Source organism: Diabrotica virgifera, chromosome 2 (assembly GCF_917563875.1).
Source record: "Diabrotica virgifera virgifera chromosome 2, PGI_DIABVI_V3a".
Lineage (NCBI taxonomy): Eukaryota > Metazoa > Arthropoda > Insecta > Coleoptera > Chrysomelidae > Diabrotica > Diabrotica virgifera.
This window is the reverse complement of record NC_065444.1, coordinates 272403822-272428972: the sequence shown is the minus strand read 5'-3', so window position 1 is coordinate 272428972 and position 25151 is coordinate 272403822. Positions and strand designations below refer to the sequence as shown.

Genomic DNA, 25151 nt, shown 5'->3' with positions numbered 1-25151 from the left:
TTTAATCTTCCATCTCCATCTTTCATGTTGCGACAATTCGTCCATATTTTATTTTGTGGTTTTGTTTAAGTCTTATTAATTGGTCTTATTAAACAAATTCTGTGATATTTGTACTTCACCGAGTAGATTAAAAATTAAACCATACTTCGAAGAACCCTTTAAATTAAATCAAAGAATTTTCAAACCAATGTTGGCAGTTGGCATTACTGGTGGCAACATCAACATGACATCAACCTTCAAATAAAAATTGAAATTAAAAATTAGGTTATCTTCGCGCCTTTGACACTTTGACTTTTTGTTGTACAAATTTAATGTATGTAATTTGAATTTGTCAATCTCAATACCAAAAAATGTCTGAAGATTCTGGAGAAATGGCAAATATAGTAAAGAAAACGATAGAAAGAAATCGACAAAAAGCTATAATACTTAAGAGGAGTAAATTAGTTTCTCACCCTTACAACAAAGGTGAAGTTTGTTCAGAAGACACCACAACCACCTTAAAGATAGGTACAACCAAGTATAAAGATACTGGAGGTGGTTTTCTGTTGGAGGAAAACGATGAACCTGATGAGCTGGAGTTACTTTTAGCCCAAGAAGAAGCACCTATTTTAGAGTTGGACCGTCCTGAATGTGGAGTGTGCAATAAAACTTTTGCTTCATCTTGGTTATTCGATAAATTTGATTATAAATGTTGTGATGCATGTAAAGACCCAGAAACGCACAAATTAATTACAAAAACAGAAGCCAAAACTTCATATTTGCTCAAAGATTGTGATCTAGACAAAAGGGAACCTCAATTGAAGTTTATACAGCAAAAGAATCCACACAATTCTTCATGGGGAGATATGAAACTATATTTACTGATACAAATTGAAAAACGGGCTCTGGAAATTTGGGGATCAGAAGAAAATCTAGAAAAGGAAAGAGAACTGCGGGAAGAAAAGAGAGTTCTAGCGAAAAGTAAGAAATATGAAAAGCAACTCAAAGAATTAAGGAAAGGTATGCGAAGTAGCTTGTATGATAGGACGAAATCTGCTTCTCATACCCACGAATTTGGTGAAGAAACACTTATCGATGAGGAAGAAGATACTTATCACAGAAAATGTTTGACTTGTCCATATGAAGAAACATTTGAAAAAATGTAGTTAGTTTAATGTTTTTTAGCGAATTATACTTTTTACACTAATAGCACTTAATTTATATGTATACGTTATTTTGAATCATAATTATTTATTGTATATCTATTTTATTTTAATAAATACATTTACAAAATATACCGAGTGAATTTTAAATATGGAGTGCCTCAATTATCTTGTAAACGGCTTGCATGATTTTTATATATTTTGGTGTGTAAGGGCTTTACGATGTGGTCGATATTGTGGTGGTATCTACATTGTTGTCGGATCTTCCGTTTTTCTGGAAATCTAATGAACTTTCATTTTTCAAATGGAACACCCTGTATATTTTGTGTTTTGAAGTCCTTAAGAGATACCTACTGATTATTTTTTATATAATGCTCCTTAAAGTAAATGCCATAATTGGGAGTTCTTACTACATTTACAATACAGTATCTTTGCCAAAGTTATACAAGGTTTTTCACAAAATGGTAAAACTGTCTCTAGGATAGGAAAAAAAAACTGAAAAATAATTGGGGTTTGCTTAGTAAAAAATTTTCGTAACGCCATCCGTTTTTAAGATACACAGGGCGTTGAAGAACAAAGCATTTTAAACATTTTTTATGATCTTTTGTAATCATAATTAATGTAATTAGCAGTTGTCAGATCTTGATTTCCACAGATGTGAAGTGTTTGCAGACATAATGAAAGAATGTTATAATCAAAGTCTTGACAGACTAAAAAATAAATGTTACTCTTGTCCATTATCTAAGTTAATTTTATTTTTACTTTGGACTGCTTGAACTAGACCAGAATATCCATTTCCAAATTTTTAAAATTCTTTATATTCTAGTAACTTTTTGGGGCTTTTTGTTTCCTAATCTGTTTGATCTCTTAGAGATGGGTGTTACTTTAGGATTTGTTATTTTTTCGCTGGTCACGAAGATTGTTCCACTTCCCAAAGAAAATCGTGACACCGTAAAGATACAGCATCCTAATTGACAAAAAACACCGAGTAATGTCTTTAATAATGAAGCCAACACAAATAATCTTTTTAAGTACTTTCAGTCAAGCTCTACTTCGAGTTGTCTGATTGTAATAAATAGGTACACGGCATATTAATTTTAACAACTTCAAAGATCGATTTTAACCTGTTTCACCTACACCATTATAAAAAATTTTGTCTCAAAATCTCTTCATAAAGTCACCTTATTTTCTTTGCTTTCAAACCACAAAGCAGCTCCGTATTTTAGATGACTTCTTATAATTTCTTTGCAGTCTTTGAAGTTCAGCATATATTGGAATTTGTTTTTTAAGATTTTAATGAAAGGTATCGGCTATCGTTTTCTAAATTAAATCTCTGCCAAATTGAATTCTGCTCTCATTAGAGCTGTATACAATTACTTTCTAACAGTCTCCTCCTTTTTGACATTATCCTATCTTTTTCAATTTTTCTTCCACTTTTTCCATATCGAGCTTCAACGCATTCTAGAATTTTCTTCCACTTTTTCAATTTCCTGTATCTTCTCAGCAATCTGGTTTACCTCTTACTGCATTTTTTCTAAATAAACCTTCATATCTTTCTTTCTTATCTTTCTTCAAACCTTTCGTTGGGAGGCACTGAAGTCCTCATACCAACCTGAAAGATGTTTCTCGAAAGTGACTCTAAAACCTCTCAATTCAACACGCTGGGCTGAAGATTTGATGCAGTCAATACATTGAAATACAAACATTGCGATGTTTTGAAGTGCCTTTCAAGTCTAGTTCTGACAAGTAACAAAAGAAATGAAAGAGACTATAAGCAGCACAACTGAAAAATAGAAAATAGAACCATTCAAATTTGTTTTGTTACTAACTATAGTTGTGCAAAATAAAATCCTTAAAATCCTCAACATAGTCTCGAAAACACTGCAATCAAAATCTTTGGATCTTTTAACAGCTTACAGTGTAGTTAAAGAGAGCCTCTTAAAACTATCTGAAATGAGAGGACAATTTGAAACCTTCTTTGAAGTGGCTTCAAATATGTGTCAACGTTGGGAATACTATTAGGGTTCGCTCCAAAGAGAATGCAGAAGATGAAAAAATATTTCGATGAACTGTGCGAAGATAAAAGACTTCAAGATCCCAAGTCATACTTTAGAGTAACCGTGTTTTACTCAATGATCGAGACAATATGATTCCATCAGCTAGACACTCGCTTTCAAGGAATGAAAGCAGTGTAAAGGCCGCGTCCCACCATCAAATAATTTGATCAAACTGGTTGGGGCAAACTGAAAGTGACAGTTAGTGACGTCACATCCTGAGTGTTCATTGTGGATAATAATGAAACATTTTAATTTTAAATAAAGTACAAACAAGTTAGACAACTCAATTCAAAAAATTTGATCAAACTAGACTAATAGTGAGAGCACAGATTTTTAGAATTTCAAAAAAACTGCAATTGTGACGTCACTTTGACGTACTTCCGGAGTTTGCTCAAACTGTTTGATCAAATTATTTGATGGTGAGACGCGGCCTTAAGATACGTACAGAATTGTTCAACCTGATTTTATTTATTTTAAATGCCAACGAACAAGGCCTTCAAAACAAAGCAATCAACTTCGTAAAACGTTTTCCAGATGATTCCAGATGAAAGATTGAGGGTTTACCCTTCCTCTGGGGAGTGAGGGTTTACCCTTCCTACCGGGGGTATCGGGCCCCCAGATCACGTTTTCCCCAGGGGCCCCAACATCGTAGTTACGGCCCTGGCGTATAGTCTGCTATTTCTTGAGTTTAGAGTATAAAAGAAAGTTAACAGGGCCTGTGTTACCTTTCAACTTCCTATATTATCCATGATTTTACCTAAACGTAAAGATATTATTGTTACTTTAATCGATTGCGAAAATGCTTTTGCTAGCTCTAAAATGAACACGCTTTAAAGACAAAATGTCTATTTAGTCGTCAACCTTATCGCAATGCTTTTCTACAAATAGTTACTCAGTTTAAATATCTATCTCAGGTTACTGCAATCCTAGCCTCACACACTGACCCTATTTATGCCTCGCATCTCCTTCAAGCGTATCTAGACAGAGTACAAGATTGGTTTTTGGAATAAAAAATTAAAGTCAATAAAGGAAAATCTATTCATGTTACATTTACAACACGAAGAGGAACTTGTTCTCCTGTAACTTTAAACAATCACCAATTACCATCAGCCAACGAGGTAAATATATCTTGGTATTAATTTGGACAGAAGTCTCACATGGAGGAAACATATCTGGACCAAGAGAAAGCAACTAGGTCTCCAATTCAGAAATATGGTATTGGTTAATGGGACGTTCATCAAGACTATTTCTGGATAATACATTGCTGCTCTATAAGGCAATACTTATGTCAATCTGGACATATATGGGTTGGAACTATGGGGAACAGCCAGTCACTCCAACATCGAAATCATCCAACGCTTCCAATCAAAAACCCTCAGAATCATCACTAATGCACCTTGGTACATCAACAACAGAATTATTCATCGATACCTTAAAATGGATATAGTACAAGAAGTCATCACAAAACGTAGCGCTGCATACATTGACAAGTTGGAGGATCATGAAAACCAGTTTGCACTTAACCTCCTAGACAATTCCCAAGAACAGTGAAGGTTAAAGAGGTTCAAACCACTGGACTTACCATTTAGAGTAAAAACTAATTAGTTAGTAGTTATAAAATGTAATTATTTTCTACACAACTTTATAAAAATTGTTCTTTGATTTTACCAGTGGGAAAAATCTTTCTTGTCCTTAGTGAATGTCATTACTTTTGTTTATTGTTGACACTCAACAGATTGCAAAATACTTTTAAATTAAATAAAAAAAAAGTTTAAATATCTGGTATGCCACATTAAGACCGCGTCCCACCATCAAATAATTTGATCAAACTGGTTTGAGCAAACTGAAAGTGACAGTTAGTGACGTCACATCCTGAGTGTTCATTGTGGATAACAATGAAAAATTTTAATTTTAAATAAAGTACAAACAAGTTAGACAACTCAATACAAAAAATTTGATCAAACTAGACTGATAGTGAGAGCACAGATTTTTATAATTTCAAAAAAACTGCAATGGTGACGTCACTTTGACGTACTTCCTCAAGTACGTCAAGTTTGCTCAAACTGTTTGATCAAATTATTTGATGGTGAGACGCGGCCTTTACAGACCAGCTAGATCCAAGTAAACAGATCAAATACATAATTTGAAACAGCTCACACAACGTTTCTAAAAATGAAATAATATTCTTCTTAAATCTAAAATTACGCAAAAAAGGATCAAATGCTAGGTTTGGCCAGTATTTTTAGGTGAATTTCACGTTATTGTTAGACCAGACATGGACAAACTTTTTAGACGAGGGTCAGAACCGACAACACAAATATTTACAATTTCTAAACATTCTCGACAAATTAAAATTATATACCTACTAAAGTTTATGATATATTTCAATTGCACAGCAGCCTTTCTGGACATCAGCCAAGCATTTGAAAAGGTATGGCATCCAGGATTACTTTATAAAATCAAAAAATCTCAACCCAACAAATACTTTGACTCATGATATACTATAAATAACATGCTTTGACTTATTAAAATCATATCTAAATCACAGAGAATTTGAAACTAAATTGGAGGATGAACTATCAAACCGTAACAAAATTCAATCAGGAGTCCCACAAGGTAATATACTGGGTCCATTTCTTCATATACTGTACACATCCGATTTACCAACCTCTCCACAAACCACCATTGGAACTTTCGCTGATGACACAGCAATATTTGCAACTGAAGAGGATCCAACAGCTGCAGTATTAAAACTTCAAGAACACCTAGACCAAATTGGACAGTGGTTAAAGAAATGGAAGATAAAAGCTAATGAAACTAAGTCAACACATGTAACTTTCACACTAAGGAAAGGCCAATGCCCAAATATTAGCTTTAATCAAGTCAACATACCTCAACAGAATATCGTCAAATACCTGGGGCTTCATCTTGATTCTAAATTAAACTGGAAACAACACATTTTAAAGAAGAAGAAACAAATTGAGTTGAGAGTAAAAGAAATTAATTGGCCTATAGGTCGAAAATCTCGACTCTCAATTGAGAACAAACTGCTCATTTATAAATGGAGTTGTGCCAGTAAATCAAATTCAAAAATTATCCAAAGAACTCAATCAAAAATTCTACGCACCATCGCAAATGCCCCGTGGTACATTTCCATAGAGACCTAAACCAAACAAACCCTTCATAGAGACCTAAACATCCCGTAAGTCAGCACAGTAATTCAAGAAAGACCCAACAGACACCACGAGAAATTGGAAGACCACCCCAACCAATTAATATTACCACTACTGCAGCCACTAAACAACAGAAGATTGCGAATATTATGGCCCATAGATCTTCGCTGAAACTGAGGTGAAACCGCTGGGTGATGTACCTCATAACGCCATATTAGTGTACAATATCATAGTTGATATAAGTTATTATTGTACTTGTTATCAAATTAACTCATAGAATATGTAATTCTGATTGTTAATAAATGCCTTACAAAAAAAATATTTCAATTGCTTTTTATAAATCCTGTAACCAAATTTATCTGCTATATCATTGATAATACTTCTTCTTATAGTCTCTATCCGTTTAAGATGTTGGTGACCATCATGGCAACCTGTACTTTGCACATTGCTGCTCTGAAAATATTTGTGGTTGTTGTGTTGAACCACGCAGGTAATACGTAGATTTTTCAGATATCTCTCTCAGTTCCTCATAATGTGACCGATTTTGGCTGTTTTTATTGTAGTTAACATATTTTTCTTTTTGTATTCTTAATAAACACCATGATTACTAACGTGGTCAGTATAAGATATCTTCAGAATTCGACAATAAACTCACATTTCGAAACCTTCAATTTGCTTGCATTTGGCGTCTGTGAGAGTCCACGACTCAACTTCGTACGACAGTAAAGGAAAGATTTAACATCGTAGTAATCCGATTTTGTTTGATAATAGCAATATCTTTTACTTAATAATCACTACTTATCCAGTTATAGAATAAATAATACTGTAATCAAAAATAAATATGTACGAGCTTAAAAAATAGCGAACAGTTCCGTGAATAAATTAAGATAGCAGGACAACCCATCTCTACACCATCCAGTGTTTTTATAAATATAAACTATGGCGTTTGGTACGCCTGATTCTAAACGTCAAAAAAAGTATGGCTGATTTGGATGCGGCTGTTAACAACAGGAATCGTATCGAAAATATGAAAGGCTCAAACGGCCCTCGTGTCGTAACAATTAATAAAACTGAGACAGGTTTCGGTTTTAACGTGAGGGGCCAAGTTAGTGAAGGTGGACAGTTGAGAAGTATCAATGGGGAACTGTACGCCCCCCTTCAACATGTTAGTGCAGTGCTAGATAGGGGTGCTGCGGAACAGGCTGGAATAAGGAAAGGAGACCGAATTTTAGAAGTGTGAGTACTTTTAGACATACAAATTTGTTTTCTATTTTTTTATTGTATTTTGCTAATGTCCTGTGACCCTATTGATTTTTAATGGTTTATTTGTTGACGTATGACAGATCAGTTTGTTATGCAAATTTATGGAAGTGTCTACAAATTGCTACAAACACAAATCTAAATTTACCTTTATGTTAAAATATAATCATTTTTCAATATTTTTTTAAAACCCATTCTCAAAGTCCCAATATATGCTAACAGTAACATGCAAGTCTTCACAATGCCACCCCCCAAATAATGTCATCCCCTAATCATAGTGTGATTAAAAAATTACAATTAGTTTAAAAATAAACAACAACTATGATAATTTTAATTGTTATTTGGTCACATACTTAATATTTTTATGATTCGTTTGTGTTTATCTATATACTTAATCCATAAATATTTAACAATATTTAAATGTTCTTTTATAAACAAATAATATTTGTTGTTATAACAATAAAATTCCAACTAACCTTGGAGCCAATTGTGTCGACTTTGACTAGCTCTAGTCTTCTCAAGTGCAGGGCCCCATCCACGTGTGTAATGTGTGCAGCGCACACAGGCGCCACTAGAGTTGTTACAAAAATTTCATGTGGGTAAAAACAACACTTACCCATTTACCATCACCCTGTATATCTCAACTTCAAAGGTAGGCACATTACCTATTGATTTACAATCTGCATAAACAAGAAAAATCTTGTAAAGACATGCATCCAAAAAATGTTTAGGAGATTAAATATACAGTATGTCCCTGTAAGTTGTATCCATATGGAAAACTTTTTTATTATTAATTTTACGAAAAAAAGTTATTCTTCATAAAAAGCTCTGCATGGTCCAAAACCTAAGATTCAACCATCAGATATCAAATTTTATGAATATTATACGAGGTATATCAAAAAGTTTGAATTTCACTCAAGAGTTAAAGTAGCTTTATTTTTCACAATATTGAAAATTACTATTATGAAAAGTTGTTTGGAATTAAAAACTATATTCTAATATGCAATTACACCCTTCTAATTGAAAATTTTTATTTTTGAAAAATTATGGATAATAACTAACATTATTTTCACTAATTTTAATTCTAATAACTCTTTTATTATTAATTTTACGAAAAAAGTGATTCTTAATAAAAAGTTCTGCATGATCTAAAATACTCTTAAACCTAAAATACAACCATCTTATGTAAATTTTGTACGAGGTATGTCAAAAAAGATAAATTTAGATCAAAAGTAAAGTACCTTTATAGTTCAAAATATTTCAGTTAGAAGGATGTAATGACATACTGAAACATGGTTTTTAATTCTTAATAACTTTTTATAATAACAATTTTCGATATTGTGAAAAATAAAGGTATTTTACTCTTGAGCCAAATTCATATTTTTTTACATACCTTGTATAAAATTGATAAAATTTGACATAAGATGGTTGTATTTTAGGTTTCAGATGCAGAACTTTTTATTAGAATCACTTTTTTTTCGTAAAATTAATAATAAAAGAGTTATCAGAATTGATATAACTGAAAATAATGTTGTTATCCATAATTTTTCAAAAAAAAAATTTCAATTAGAAGGAGGTAATTGCATATTAGAATATAGTTTTTAATTCCAAACAACTTTTCATAATAGCAATTTTCAATATTGTGAAAAATAAAGCTACTTTACTCTTGAGTGAAATTCAAACTTTTTGACATACCTCGTATAATATTCATAAAATTTTATGTCTGATGGTTGAAACTTAGGTTTTGGACCATGCAGAGCTTTTTATGAAGAATAACTTTTTTTCGTAAAATGAATAATAAAAAAGTTTTCCATATGGATACAACTTACAGGGACATACTGTATATCAACATTTATATTTTATTTTTATTTTATTTATCAAGAACCATATAAAACCTAAGATTGGAAACAAATGCCCAAAAGTATGTGGAAATTATGTACTCTGTAATTAAATGCAATATTAAAAAACGAGCCTGTACCGCCATTAAGAAGAACAAAAAATACACTTTCTTCAAATAAACTTTTTTATCTTATGCCTAGATTTTGTGTCATTTTGGACCTATTGTCACTGTCATTTTGACAAACCTGCGTCAGATTTTCTCTTATCTGTTCTGTTATTGGCGAGGAACTGCAAAGTGGGCGATGCCTGGTGGCGAATTTGAAAAGCATCAACTCAAGGAAAACATTGACTTTGCCATTAATTTGTGTACATATTTGCGGTCAGTTTATGTTGTAATTAACAATAATTTCGACTTAAAAAAACTATTGCAGTGTTCCTCAGTATTCATTCCTATTATATTCTACTTAATGACCTAAATTAACCAATGCCAAATCACACATTTTGTTAATTTAATGTTTGTATTAAACATAGTATTTTTTAATGTTCAAGCGACTGCAAAATTAAATAAAATGTAGTACAGTAGAACCCCGATTATCCGGGTGTGGATAATCCGTGCTGCGGATTATCCGTGCTATGATTTTCTATTACTCAAGTTGCATTTTTGAGGTTTTATCAAAATAGCGTCATCGTAAATCACTTGACGGAAACTCTAAATGACGAAATAGAAACTCATAATGAAAGATTTATTTTTTCTGTTATATTTTTATGGTAGGTACATATGTATGTGTATACGCACATATGTATTATACATAAGAAATACATGTTCGGATTATCCGTGCTTTTCAATTATCTGTGCCACCTCTGGTCCCGAGGAGCACGGATAACCGGGGTTCTACTGTATATATTCTGTACATAGAATGTACATTTGTTCTGTAAAATATCCCGACCACTTCGTAATCTCCAGAACACAATTATTATAAAATAAATTCACCTACTTAGTTTCCAGTTTTTATTTAATGAAAAATTGTTATCTGTTGGTGTAAAATAAACTGTAGTGCACCTATTAATTAAATTAAAAGCAAAATTAGAAATCCTAATATAGATTAATAATTTTTAGAACGCTGTGTGATTATCAGGGGGGGGGGCAGATTTTTTTATGAAAAAAAGGCAAAAACAAATCAGTAGTTAGCATCAAATTTTAATGAGTACATACAGATTAAACATAATTTTGAGTCGTCTTTAACTTATAAGATGTCTTAGTTGCAAAACTTAGTGTTTACTTTGGCGAAACACTCCTGTAAATGATTTTAATTTAACGTTTTAGAACTGTGAATTCAAATGACAAAATGAATTGTTTTCCTAGAGTTGTCGTCCATCTTTGAAATTTTGAGCGCCCTCTGTTGGAATTTAATTTTGTGAATCTTTATCGATATCTGTTTAGTGCAGTAGTATATTACTTTAAGAATTCGTTATTGTCGTATCATAGGAAAGTAGTGTTTATTTATAGTTAATTTATTATATTTCTGTGTAATAGAACTAAGTTGTTGGCCTATTGGAAAAAAAGAGATTATTGTTAATTGTGAGTTTTAGTTATATGTAGGTAGGTAAGTATATTTTACGTAAAAATATTTCGAATTCTAATGCAAGTATAAAAAGTTTTAGGATTTTTTATTCTAAAAATATTATCAAACTGGGATAAGTTCATTTAAAGTTCTATTTAAAAAAAAAGGGTTAAAACTAGTAGAGTGATTTTGGCGCTCTATGAACTAAATAAAATAAAACGGCTCTTGTTTCGCTTCACAACGAAATGATTATTATTATTATTTCGTGCAAATACCTATGTTAACATAAAATTTTCACCCATTTTGTTTTATTTTTATAAATATTTACTAATAATAAAATTGTTTTCTATTACTTCCATTTAGTCCGCCTATGAGTATAATTGTCAAAATATTGATCTTAGATAGGTAATGTCAAATATTTTCACTGTTGCCAAAGTTTCACAGACCTTACGAAAAGAGGTATGATACTATCTCCCGAAGTTATATTGATGACATGCTACTGTATGCTCTTAAGAAGGATTGCTGGAAAAGGACGACGACTACAGGATAGGGTAAGAAGTGAGGAAATCAGACGCATATGAGGGGTAGACAATATAAATACCTGGATAAAGAACAGAAAAGAAGAGTGGAATGAACACATAAGCAGGATGTCTGAATCAAGGATAGTAAGAATAGGCAAGGACAAGTCACTGTTAGGCAGAAGAAGTAGAGGACACCCAAGGAAAAGATGAAATGACAACTTAGGGGCAGAATGAAAGGCACAATTGAAGAAAAACAGGCAATACTGCCTATATAAAAGAAGAAGAAGAAGAAGAAAACATACCAGGGTGCGTTGAATATCATCCTCAATATTTTTGAATGGACTATTATTATCTTGATATTTGATGGCTTTGAGTAGCCCCAGAGTTGAACACCATAGGTCCAAATTAGTTTTATCATAGTTTTATACAGGAGCAGTTTATTTTGATGTTCATCTGGGTTTTCTTGACTTGAATGTGCGGCTTCCATGTTAATCTTTTGTCAAGGGTTAGTCCCAAATATTTGACTTGTGTGCTGACTGGGAAATAATTATTTAAAGAAAAATAACAAACATGTGACATTTATATGTTACCCCCCATCAGAAAAATTTCAAACACAATGGAGAAATTTTTCTCCAAAAAAAAAAACAAGAACTCAATGTTCAATACAAGAACTAAGGTATATGCCATATGCAGTAGTAATCTGTAACAACAAATTAAAAATAAATACTCAAAATAATCAAAGTAATTATAAGTTATTAATCATAAAAAAATTAGAGTATAACTCAACAAACATCTTTTGGAATCGGTTCAGTAGTTTCAGAGATTATAGTCTAGCCGCTGAAAAGATGGACTGATGATATTTAGACTGATTCTATAATTTAACTAGGATATCATGATAAATGTTAACATGTTAACATATAGAACATGTTAATAGATTCACGTACCTAGGAATGGATCTGGTCACAAGCAATGAAGAAGAACTGGAAATAAATAGAAGACTTGTGCTGGCAAATAAAGCCTATTTCGCGATGGGCCACATATTCAAATCGCGAGATGCACACCGGAAAACAAAACTCCGTTTCTATAAAACAATAATCAGGCCCATAGTAAGTTATGGCTGTGAAACATGGGTGGTGACACAGAAATCTGCCAATGCATTAGATGTGTTTGAAAGAAAAATATTACGTAGGATACTGGGCCCAATAAGTGAAAATAACAACTGGCGAATTAGGTATAATAGAGAAATATATGAGCAATATAGCGGACCAACTCTAGCACAATACACTAAACTGCAGAGATTACAGTGGACAGGGCACGTGGTCCGCATGCATGAGAATAGAATCCCCAGAAAATTGCTAAATTTATTTATTTATTTATTTATTTAAAACACGGGATAACCCCATTAACAGTTAAATTACAATACAATATCAGTTAGGTTTCAAAACATAAATTAAGTACCTATAGTGTAAAATCAATAATAAAAGTTACATGTAAAAAGTTCACTTCATACTAAAAACATACAAAATATAATAAGAACAAAATTCAACATTTGAATGGTTGAATATTTCGCGAAATACCATCCAACTACTTTTGGTGCACCTGCAAACTGTATAAAAACATAAAGATACACAGATACCCATTATGGAGGTTTGAAAACTTATATATAAATTATTATTTTTGAGGTTGCCAAGTGCTTAAATTGAAGTTTAAACATTTTTCAAGATTCGGAAGAGTAATCGGAACTTATTTCAATTTAGACCCTTGTTTTTTAATTGTTAATTATGCGCTTTCACTCGATTTTTAAGCTGCCGCGGTGCGCTTAACTATATATGGTGCGTTTTTTATTTATGCGATGAGCGTAATAATTAACAGTCAACAAAACATTAAACAAGCCCCGATTACTTTTCAGAATCTTGGAATTGAGTGTTATAAACTTCAATTTAGGCATTTGGCAACCTCAAAAATAATAATTTATATTATATTATGAGTTTTCAAGCCTTAAAAATGCACATTTTCGCATTTTCAGATTTTAAATCGTTTATAATGGCCCAGAAAACCTAAAAAAATGTTTTTTTGGGGGAGAGAAAGGTGAATTTTGGAATTTTTTAAAATTATTTAAACAATTTCTGCCCAAAAATTTCGCCAGGCACCCTTCAGATTTGTTTAAATGGACATTTATGGACAGGAAACCGCAAAGAAACCAAATTAGAAACATTTTTCCTATGGGAGCTGCCTCACAGCTGCCTGTAATATTCTAGAATATAAATTATCATGTTTTTAAACGTTATTAATATTAAATTAATAATACTACGGAACGACCACGCAGCAACAATTCTCGTGCGTCAATTGACGCACTCTATGACACGCTAAACTCCCCAATTGACTCAAGTTTCATTGCAGAAAAAGAAAACAAAAATTAATTCTTATAAATGAAAATAAACGCATTTTCATCCGACCTTGTGGTTTATTGCCATTCAAAATAGTAAATATGTAATAAAATGCTACAATAGACAGCTTCCAAACAAAACTATAGATCTATTGCGATAATTTACAACTTTGCAAAATTTCAGGAAATAATTATTATACAGGATATGATGTACAACACAGTGTCATTTTTCCTTTTTTTTTGGGCAGGCTTCTGTTGTTATAACCGGTTGTACTATTCCAATAATATAACCGGTTTTGTCTCAGGTTTTAGTATTATTGACTACTTACGTAACAGGGAGTAATAGGGACCAAAGGCTTTACACGTTCCCCAAAGCACGATTAGTCCAAGTAATGAAGCTTAAAATAGGACAAAACCTCGCAATTTTTACAGAATGGATCGATTTGCTTGAAAATTTGAGAATAAGTAGTAGATAGTCCAAGGATCAAAATCTATATGATGCCGAAAAACGCTTTTACCCTGGGGTGGTTGCCACCCCACTTCGGGGGTGGAAATTTTTTATTATATTTTGACAACAAAAGTTGATAAAAACATTCATTCTAAGCAAAAAACGTTCTATACATTTTTTTGATAAAATTAATGATTTCCGACTTAATCGCTATCGAAAGTGTTAGTTTTAAATCGAAAAAATCAATGTTTTTAATCAGTTTTTTGCTAATAACTCAAAAAGTTTTCGTTTTATCAAAACAACTTTGCTTAACAAAAAGGTACCTTAGTTTTAAATCGAAAAAATCAATGTTTTTAATCAGTTTTTTGCTAATAACTCAAAAAGTTTTCGTTTTATCAAAACAACTTTGCTTAACAAAAAGGTACCTTTTCAAAAAATAAACAACCTTTTTTTATTTTCTTTAAGACCAATAGTAATCGAGCTATACTTTATTTTATGTTAGCTCTTCTTCGTCAAATGCTAAAAATTGTAGTTTCAAAGTCAAAAGACGGGAAAACTATGCATTTTTCGAGGATAACTTGTTCAAACTAATTTAAAGTATTTACAAATATCTTTCTCCAAAAATAAAAAAAAGTAGAGCTCAAAAATTAAGTGACTTATAATGAAAAGAATGTCAGTCTCTATTTTTTTCAGTGAAAAAGTGATCGGAAGCAACCCCCTAATCACCACCTTAATTAATATTAGTCATTGATCTTATTTGGTCTTCTTTATTTATGTGTTATTAATAGGTTCTAGAAGTTTGACCGGCTTATAATGATTAGTTTAAAAAAAATGGAGTTAAAAGCGAATAACGAATTTTTGGAGTTTGGTAAAAAATGCTCTTTTCTTCAGAATAGAAAGATTAGCATCAGAGATACGAAAAATTGTTTAAAAATGAAATTGTAGCTTACTTAATTCCTAAGAACTTGGTTTGCAAAAATTTTTTCTACAGCAAAAATTGAGTGAGCTATTGAAAAGAAATCAAATAAGGTAGAAATGAATACACACGACTGTTGGTGGTAAAGGGACACTAATTTTAACATTGTCTAATAGATAGCAGCAGACAGTTAGAAGAATTAAGGGGTACACGGTTTTATCAACCTACCCGGTTTTGTCCAACTCGCTAGTCCAACCTAGCTCCCTTACTCCTTTTGATATTTTTAGATGATCTCTCACGACAATTGATTACCTACAAACTTTTTATTTTTTGCCCTTGACTATTTCTCATCATCTATTATACTGATGATCATACAGTCTCATAAAAAATTTTCGTCTTGAAGCTCGACAACATGAAGGAATTTTTTTCGAGCTGTGCCTGAGGGAGACTGTCTTCTTTTTCGGTGTTTTATTCCATTTCTGTTAGCCTTACACCTAACGGTAGAAAGGCTTAGGACTAAGTAAGTAAGTATTCGATTTCTGGACACTCTGGATACACCGAATTGTATTTATCTCTCCAAAGGAAACCAATTTTGTCTGGATCTGGCTCTACCAATATATTAATTCTGTTCTGTTGTGCCACAACATTAGGTCTTCACGTTTTCAGTAAATTAGTTTACGGAATACTCTTGGCATTGTCTTCTCGCCCTATAAACCGTTGAATTTTGACTGCCGAACAATTTAAAAAATTCACGTTTAAGCAGCCCTTTAACATAGCCATAAATACTTTTGTAAATTTCAATTGGATCAATTTGGATTACATTTCATTTATTTATCAAACCATCATTAATTTGTTTGTTGTTGTTATGGACACGAGATCAGTTATCAAAATCGAGTAGGAATTTCAAGGTAAAGTTTTTTTTACAAAACTATGTTAGATAGTTATAGTTCATTGTATTGTATACAGAAAAATAGGTTAAAGAGATAAACAATAATATAAGACAAAGTACCCCGCACGAACCTTATGGAAATTAGGTCCCAGTGGATTTCGTTCATACTTTGAGAAAATAATCTTTGAAGCATCCTGATAAAACGTTCTCATGGGCACAACTCAATCGTATGAAGGATTTTCAAGATATAGAGGCACAAACTCGGAAAATTATAAGATTTACTGGGTATTCCAATTTCCTGAGTTACTGGTTATCTGGCAACATGTAGAAGTTTGGATCAAGGAAAAGTACTAGTAGTCTAGGATTTTTTCCTGGCTATCCAATGGCGACCTTTACTTTGACGACCTTGACCTTCCACGGACGTCATCTTCTAGAGTTTCGAGGGTTTTCGGCATTCAATTGATATAAACAGATTACTCATGGGTTTTTGGGATCGCTAAACACGAATATGCCATCAGAATTGATCTCCGGAGGACGTGCTGACCAGGGCCACTGCAAGAGACGTCATCTTCTAGAGTTTCGATGGTTTTCGGCATTTAATTGATGCAAATGAATTACTGGAGGGTTTTTTGAAGTCGCTAAACACGAATATGCAACCAGAACCGACTCCCGGAGCACCTTGTCTCCAAGGTCAATGAAAGGCGCTCCTGGAGTTTCGAGGGTCTTTGGTACTAGATTAATGCAAACGGATTAGTTATAGGTTTTTGAGGTTACTGAACACGAATACAGTCGGAAAAATGAAAGAATACCCATGAACGAACATATAAAACACGCTGTATTTTCCTGTCACCGTGTCACAAAGAAAATTGTCCAGTGAAAGTACATGTAACAATAATTATTACATGTACTTGCGCTGGCCAATTTTTTGTGTGACACGGCGACAGGAAAATACAGCGTGTTTTATATGTTCGTTCATGGGTATTCTTTCATTTTTCCTACTGTACGTGATCAGTGGCGTGCTGGAACTTTTCAAGCGGCCCGGTGATTTTATAGAAAAGCGGCCTCCCATCCTCATTTTACCTTCTATTTTCAGGATATTTTAATCGTTATTTATAAAACAAAAATACAAAAATATAAATTACCTATTTTTAAGTCAAACATTAAACTTCAAATTCAATGAAATTGTTTAAAATTTGCTGTTTTATTATTTAAGAATAAGCAATCTTACAAATAATAAATATTCTTACATATATGCCAATGTTGTTTGCAGTAAGGCAGAAACCATAATTTCCTGAATAAATATATATAAATTTAATGTGATTAAAAGATGAAAATAAAATAAAATTTTGAGAATTTTTCAATAATTATGTATGAAGTTGAATTTTAGTAAATCAATAATAATAATTATACGAGAGAGTACAAATACAAGTACAGTACAAATACTTTAATTTAACAATATTTAAATGTTAATACAACGCATTAATCTAAACATTATTTTGCAATTATTTCATAAAATAATTAACTCTCATTCAATAATTTCCGCATTAAGGGCGTAGGCGCAAACTTTCGCGCCAATGTGTTTTAAAAGCATTTATTTTTTTTCGAATCCTGAGGAAACTAATAAGTATTCATACCTATTTTTGAAAAGTTTAAACGAAGAATGAAAGATTGCATTACCGAGGGCCTAAGGTCCCTTAGAATAACCAAAAAGTTTCTTTTGAATGAGATATTAAAAATTAAAAATCACACTAAATTTTCTCTTTTTTACCCTTGTAAACTTATTAAAATAAACATTATAGAAGTGTGCAGGGACTTTCGGCCCTCTGTAATAATGCAATCTTTCAATCTGCGTTTAATTTGTCAACAATACTTATTAGTTTTCTCAGGATTCTAAAAAAATGTATTTAAAACGCATTGTCGCGAAATTTTGCGCCTACGCCCTTAAAGAAGATTTTTGGGCAAATTCTGCGATCGTTTCATTATTTTTAAGCTCATACAAAGTGTCTTTTTCTATAGCCATTAGCACAAATCTTTCTAAGTGATTTTGTGTTAAAGTACTTCTTAAACTATTTTTTATGTATTTCAACGTTGAAAAGCTTCTTTCACAAGATACTTGTGTCACTGAGGGGGTTAATAAATGCTTATTTATCTGTAGCAATTATTTATGTACATAGAGTCTTATTCATTTACTTAAACTGAATTTTACAATCAAAAAAGATTTAAATTTTTGTGAAATATTTTGTAAACATCATTCGATTCGGAATTTTAAAAAAATTGTTGTTACATCAGATTTAGAAATTTTTGTGAAAAAAAAACTTATTTGGCCCGCCTCGAGAGGTCGCAGCCTCTCGGTGATTGCACCGTTTCATTTATATGGCCAGCACGCCACTGTACGTGATCAGCACAGACAAAGGAGCACCTGGTGCCTAAGAGAGGTCATCTTCTGGAGTTTCGGAGGAATCAAATGGATTACTCTTCGGTTTTTAACTCCAGAAGATAACCTGTCTTAGGCATCAGGTGCTCCTGTATCTGTGCTGATCACGTATTCGTGTTCAGCAACCCTAAAAACCTATAACTAATCCGTTTGCATTAATGTAGTACCAAAAACCCTTGAAACTCTAGGAGCGACTTTCATTGACCTTGGAGACCAGCTGCTCCGGAAGTCGGTTCTGGTGGCATATTCGTGTTTAGCGACCTCAAGAAACCCTCCAGTAATTCATCTGCATCAATTAAATGCCGAAAACAATCGAAACTCTAGAAGATGACGTCCTTTGCAGTGGCCCTGGCCACCACGTCCTCCGGAGGTCAGTTCTGATGGCATATTCGTGTTTAGCGATCCCAAAAACCAATAAATAATCTGTTTATATCAATTTAATGCCGAAAACCCTCGAAACTCTAGAAGATGACGTCCGTTGAAGGTCAAGGTCAAAGTAAAGGTCTCCATTGGATAGCCAGGAAAAAATCCTAGACTACTAGTACTTTTCCTTGATCCAAACTTCTACATATTGCCAGATAACCAGTAACTCAGGGAATTGGAATACCCAGCAAAACTTATAATTTTCCGAGTGTGTGCCTCACTCTATATCTTGAAAATCCTTCATACGATTGAGTTGTGCCCATGAGAACTTTTTATCAGGATGCTTCAAAGAGTATTTTCCCAAAGTATGAACGAAATCCACTCGGAACTAATTTCCATAAGGTTTGTGCGGGGTAATTTATATAATAAGTGAAAGCATTATACGGGGTGGGCCAAAGAAAGCAGTTCACCTCGGTATTTGGCAGTATTTATTAGATTTTAAGGAAATGACAAAACAGGTCAATTTTTGTTCTCAATTGTTTGTCAATTTTTCTTTTTGCTGATGATACCAGTATCACTTGGAGCAACTCAACTATTGCAACTCTTCATGCAACTATAACTTCTGATCTTCTTACGATAAAAACCTGGTCTGACTCTAATTTACTCTCCTTTAACGTGGATAAAACGGTAGCATTATCATATAAAGGTGCTCTTCAACCCCTGCTTGTGAATAGCAGCCAGATCTCTACCGTTGATTCTGTAAAATTTCTTGGTATTCTTTTAGACAGCAACCTCAAATGGTCCCTTCATATCGATTTGTTAAGTAAGAAACTCGCCTCGGCCTGCTATGCCATAAGATCTGTTTCGAAGGAACTCAATTTAGCATCTTCTAAAATAACATATTTTTCTTTATTCGAGTCTCATCTTCGATATGGTCTTCCTTTTTGGGGGTCTAGTACAGCTGCCCAATTTGATGTTATTTTCAAATTACAAAAAAGAGCAATAAGATATCTGTTTGGCCTCAGAAGAACAACCCATTGCAGAAGTTACTTTAAAGATCACGAAATTTTAACTCTTCCATCTTTGTATATTTTAGAAACTGTTTGCTTAATTCGTAAACACATGCATGTCTTTCCAGCAAGGCCTCATCATGACTACTCCACCAGAAATTCAACTTTTGATGTGTATTTACCGATACCGTCTTCTGAGTTAGTAAAGAAATCTATATTATATTCCGCAAAAAAAACTATACAACCATCTCCCTTTACAACTCAAATCTGCAACATCCTTTCTCAAGTTCCGTAAAATGACAAAAGCTCATTTATCTAAAAGACCATATTATTCAGTAGAAGAGTTTCTTAATGACTAACTAAGAAATCACAGTAATGTACAAGTAACTAAAGTGTATTTATATATATTTGGGTGTCACATACAGCAGCTTAAACTTATTAGTTCCTTTGTTTGTGTTTTATTATATTATGTTGTATGTTCAATTTTGCAATTTATAGTAATTTTGCAATATATTGGTTTTTGTTTTTTTACTTCACTTTTTTAACTTGTTTATGTTTTTTTTATTGACGATTTATCTAATTTTATAAAATTGTATTTGTTATTGTTATGTATATCTTTTTCGTGAATCTATGTTAAGCTTTGTCCATAAAATTGTATAATTTTCAGTGACAATAAAGTATATTTCTACATACATCTGTCATTTGTCAACCACCTCAGTTTCACTTCAACAACCCCTTATTTTTAAATAGGGAATATACCATGTGCAACACATCATTAGAAAGGCATTACATGGTATATTCAGCCATAACGATCGTTCACAATTTTTTTTTTCGATATTTGCACCGTCTTTGCAAAAAACCGTCAATTCATTTGAAGTACAACACCTATTAAAAAAGTAACGTAACATTTATTTATTTATTTTATAATAAATTTAAGCAGGGGTCGCAAAACAAATAAGCCCATTTGACTACAATGTTATATCGTGTGCAATTAAATGGTTACATTACAATAGTTACATATTAAGCAAACTAACTAACTAAATAAATATACAAAACATAGGTAGTAGCAAGTGTTTAGTACAAATTAAATGTTCAACTATGGAGCAACTATTCCATATCGAGAACACTCGATTACAGAGAAAAAATTGTCTAGTTGTTGTCAAAAAAGTTTCCTTTTTAAACTTGAGTTTGTGTTCACGAAGACGATTGTCATTGTCTAGTATAAACATACCCATAGGTCCCATACCCATTGCCTAGTATAAACATGGAATTTTTCCTGTCATATTTATTAGTCCTGTCGCCAGGGGGGGTACAACGGCCTCGTTAATTCAGATGGACTTACTCAAGTTTTTTTTATGTATTTTGACCCGTAGAACACGAATTTTTTGGGTAACAGTTGATCCAGATGTCGATAAGATTGTTATAGACCAAGAACTTGAGGAATCAAATAACAGCGATTTTTGGCAAAACAAAACAATATTTTGTATTTTTTGGGCCATTTTAAGTAAAAAATATTTCTACAAGTTTTTTCGTAGGATGCACAGTTTTCGAGATAAACGCGGTTGAACTTTAAAAAAATCGAAAAATTGCAATTTTTGAACCCGAATAACTTTTGATTAAAAAATAAAATAGCAAGTCTGCTTACCGCATTTGAAAGTTTAAGTCAAATTATATCGGTTTTGATTATTTGCATTGGTAAAAATTTATTTTTTTTATTGTTTAACAAAGCTATAAACACGTAGGGTTTCCCGTGCTTTTACATGCGTTTTAACGCATGTAACGTAGAAATAGTCTTGATTGCACTAGTACCTATTCTACCTACTCGTTCGATTTTAAATGAGAAATCATAGAAACATCACTCACGCACTAGTTGTTTGTAGCTTTGTTTAACAATAACACAATAAATTTTTAGCAATGCAAATAATCAAAACCGACATAATTTGACTTGAACTTTCAAAGGCGCTAAGCAGAATTGCTGTTTTACTTTTTAATCAAAAGTTATTCGGGTTTAAAAATTGCAGTTTTTCGATTTTTTGAAAGTTCAACCGCGTTTATCCCGAAAACTGTGCATCCTACTAAAAAACTTGTAGAAATATTTTTTGCTTAAAATGACCCAAAAAATACAAAATATTGTTTTGTTTTGCCAAAAATCGCTGTTATTTGATTCCTCAAGTTCTTGGTCTATAACAATCTTATCGACATCCGGATCAACTGTTACCCAAAAAATTCGTGTTCTACGGGTCAAAATACACAAAAAAACTTGGGTAAGTCCATCTGAATTAACGAGGCCGTTGTACCCCCCCTGGCGACAGGACTATATGTTTTGTCATTAATGTGTTTTTTATATATTATTTTTTTTTTCTTTTTTTTTCAAACCACATAACAAATTATGCCTAGTTAGTAGGTACATATTACATTTACAACTTGTATTTACATAATTTAACATGTTTATAAATGAGATGCAGAATTTCCATATCATTTGTAAATATTAAAGTATTAAGGTTTATTGGGAACAAACATTTTAAATCTTTTAATTCCTTATAAATTCGTTTATATTATTTATTTGTAAATGACATTCTAATATGACATGTGTTAGATCTCCGATTTTGCCACAAGTACAATTAGGAGTATCTGACAAGCCGATTCTATGCATGTAAGATGGCGTAAGAGCATGATTGGCTCTCAGCCGATTAATGGTCTTTATAAAATGTCTATTATATGCTGTGTAAAACCATCTTCTTGAGAATATCCTAGGGTTACAATGAGCAAACTTTGAGCCAGTATTATATTCTCTGTAATACAATTGCCAATTATATTTAAGTTTTTGTCTGCTAAAAGTATCGATATTTGAAGCTGGAATTAAATTTTTGTTTATTTTTTCTCCGATCATATAAGCTGATTTAGCAAAATTGTCAACTATTTCATCGCCTTTTATTCCCGAATGGCCCTTAATCCAAGCAATTGTTACATTTACTCCCAATTGTATAGTTTCAAACAGAGTTTTAAGAATATTCAATTCAATGTGGTTTATATGTTTGACTGATTGAATGTTTCTCAATCTGTCCACCACGCTTTTACTGTGAGTAAATATAACATAATTACTAGTTGGATTCAGTAGTACATACTGAACAGCAAACATTACTGCTATCATTTCTGCTGTGTATATTGAGCATTCAATAGGTACGCTAAATAGGTAGGTTTAAATAACATGTTTTAACCTTGTTAGAAAATAATGTTTTTGTCATTTCATTGTAGTAAGACGGAATTTGGCTTTTATAGATAACTTCACTGTACTTTACCATACTTAGATAACTTTCTACCAAAGATATAGATTTTTTTGTTCTCCAGTACCTATGAGTAGGTCTAAAACTGATAGCTCATGTAGATCTTGAAGATATTTACATTTTTTGGACAGAATTCGAGTTGTAAATTTATCACTGAGAAATTAGCGGCGTAAATGCAATGGAGGTTCCACTGCTTCATTTTCCATTATTTGAACTGAAGTGGATTTTAAATAACCTAGGCATAATCTCAAGCATTTATTTCTTTGAATTTCAAGTTTATTTAAAAGTGTATTGGTCGCTGATCCAAATAAATGACAGCTATAGTCGAAAATGGGCCTGATCATGTTACGGTAAAACATCAAAGCGATATTTGGGTCTGCTCCCCAATTTGTTTTACAGAATGCTCTTAAAATATTTATTGAGTTTTCTGATTTTTTAACGATATGATGAATGTGATCTTTCCATGACAATTTCCTGTCTAGATAGGTACCAAGATACTTAACACAACTTTTAATAGGAAAATTAAATTTTCCAACATTAAGATTGCCTTGTGGAACTCTATGCTTTTTTGTAAAGTAACACACTTCAGTTTTTGTGTCAGAAATTGATAATCCTACTTCTTCATAGCACTGATTTAGATTACTAATGCGACTTTTAAATTATCCTCACATCTACTTAACAATTTTCCTTCTGTATATAAAACAACATCATCAGCATATTGAAGAATTTTTGTATGGTTAGGTATACTAACTTCAAGATCTATGTTGTACAAGATGTGTAAAATCAGGCTTAAAATACTCCCCTGTGGCAATCCAATATTAGTTAGTCGAGGATATGAAAATTCATCATGATTAATTTTTAAATAAGTTAATCTGTTGGAATATAAAGATTTTAAAAAGAGACCAAATGAACTAGGGACTCCAATATACAACATTTTTTTGTAAAGAATGTCTAAATTAACATTATCAAAAGCAGCGGAAATGTCAAGGAACGCAGCTGCTGTAGACTTATTTCTCGTAAAGTTAAGCTGAATTGACGTAACTAGAGCTGCAGTTGCATCTTGAGTGGACCTAGACTTGCGAAAACCATATTGGGATCTTGGAAGTATACCATCGTGTTCAAACCAATGTTCAAATCTATTTTTAGTTATTCTTTCGAATGTTTTTAAAAGACATGAAGACAAGGAGATAGGTCGGTAAGAACTTGGATCACGGTCTGGTTTTCCAGGGTTTTTAATAGGAATTATCAGGTATTCTTTCCAACTATTTGGTATTGGTATCTGTCCAAATATTGTTGAAAATGTTTAGTAGTGAAATTTTATGTTCAATCGGTAAGTTGTACAACAGCGAATATGAGACATTGTCTATACCTGGAGAAGTATTATTTCTTTGTTCAATACTCCATCTAAATGAAGAGTAATCTTTCTAATAATGTGCCGCACATAGTATATCCCCTATTTAAAAATAAGAAGTTGGGGAAGCGGAAGGGAGGGGGTTAACAAATGACAAATGTATGTATCGTAAACATGTGTCCCCCTTAGAACAAAAATCGACCTGTTTCTTCATTTCCTTAAAATCTAATAAATACTGCCAAATATCGAGGCGGATTGTTTTCTTTGGCCCACCCTTTATAAACTAAAAATGGCATAATTTAAACTTAGCCCTGATGGGGTCTCTAATATTCTGCATAATTGTCGAAATTCTGCACTTTTTGTCTGGGACATATTATATTCAACATAACCGAATTTCCGAGACAATATAAAAATATAAGCGACCTAATATCTAAGATGTACTGCCAGATGCTGTCATAGCAAACGGAAACCTCAGATAATAGCCGTGATTATATATTAATTTAAGCTGTATTACCT

General features: G+C 32.4%; 2 protein-coding genes across 2 annotated transcripts in view; both read left to right on the top strand.

The window, feature by feature from the left end:
* Positions 1-249: 249 nt before the first annotated feature.
* LOC126879881 (DNA repair protein complementing XP-A cells homolog) lies at positions 250-1274 on the top strand. The gene has a single exon (XM_050643212.1). The coding sequence runs from the start codon at positions 351-353 to the stop codon at positions 1143-1145; it is 795 nt and encodes a 264-aa protein (XP_050499169.1). The 5' UTR covers positions 250-350; the 3' UTR covers positions 1146-1274.
* Positions 1275-7332: 6058 nt separating this feature from the next.
* The window catches only part of LOC126879880 (sorting nexin-27), a 107953-nt gene continuing 90134 nt past the window's right edge, over positions 7333-25151 (top strand). The window contains exon 1 of the mRNA XM_050643208.1: positions 7333-7608. Coding sequence (XP_050499165.1) covers positions 7352-7608 — 257 coding nt within the window. The 5' untranslated portion in view covers positions 7333-7351. The remainder of the gene's footprint in view (positions 7609-25151) is intronic.

Excerpts from the sequence above, each read along its gene's own strand:
- LOC126879881 (XM_050643212.1), top strand. The coding sequence starts at position 351 with ATGTCTGAAGATTCTGGAGAAATGGCAAATATAGTAAAGAAAACGATA.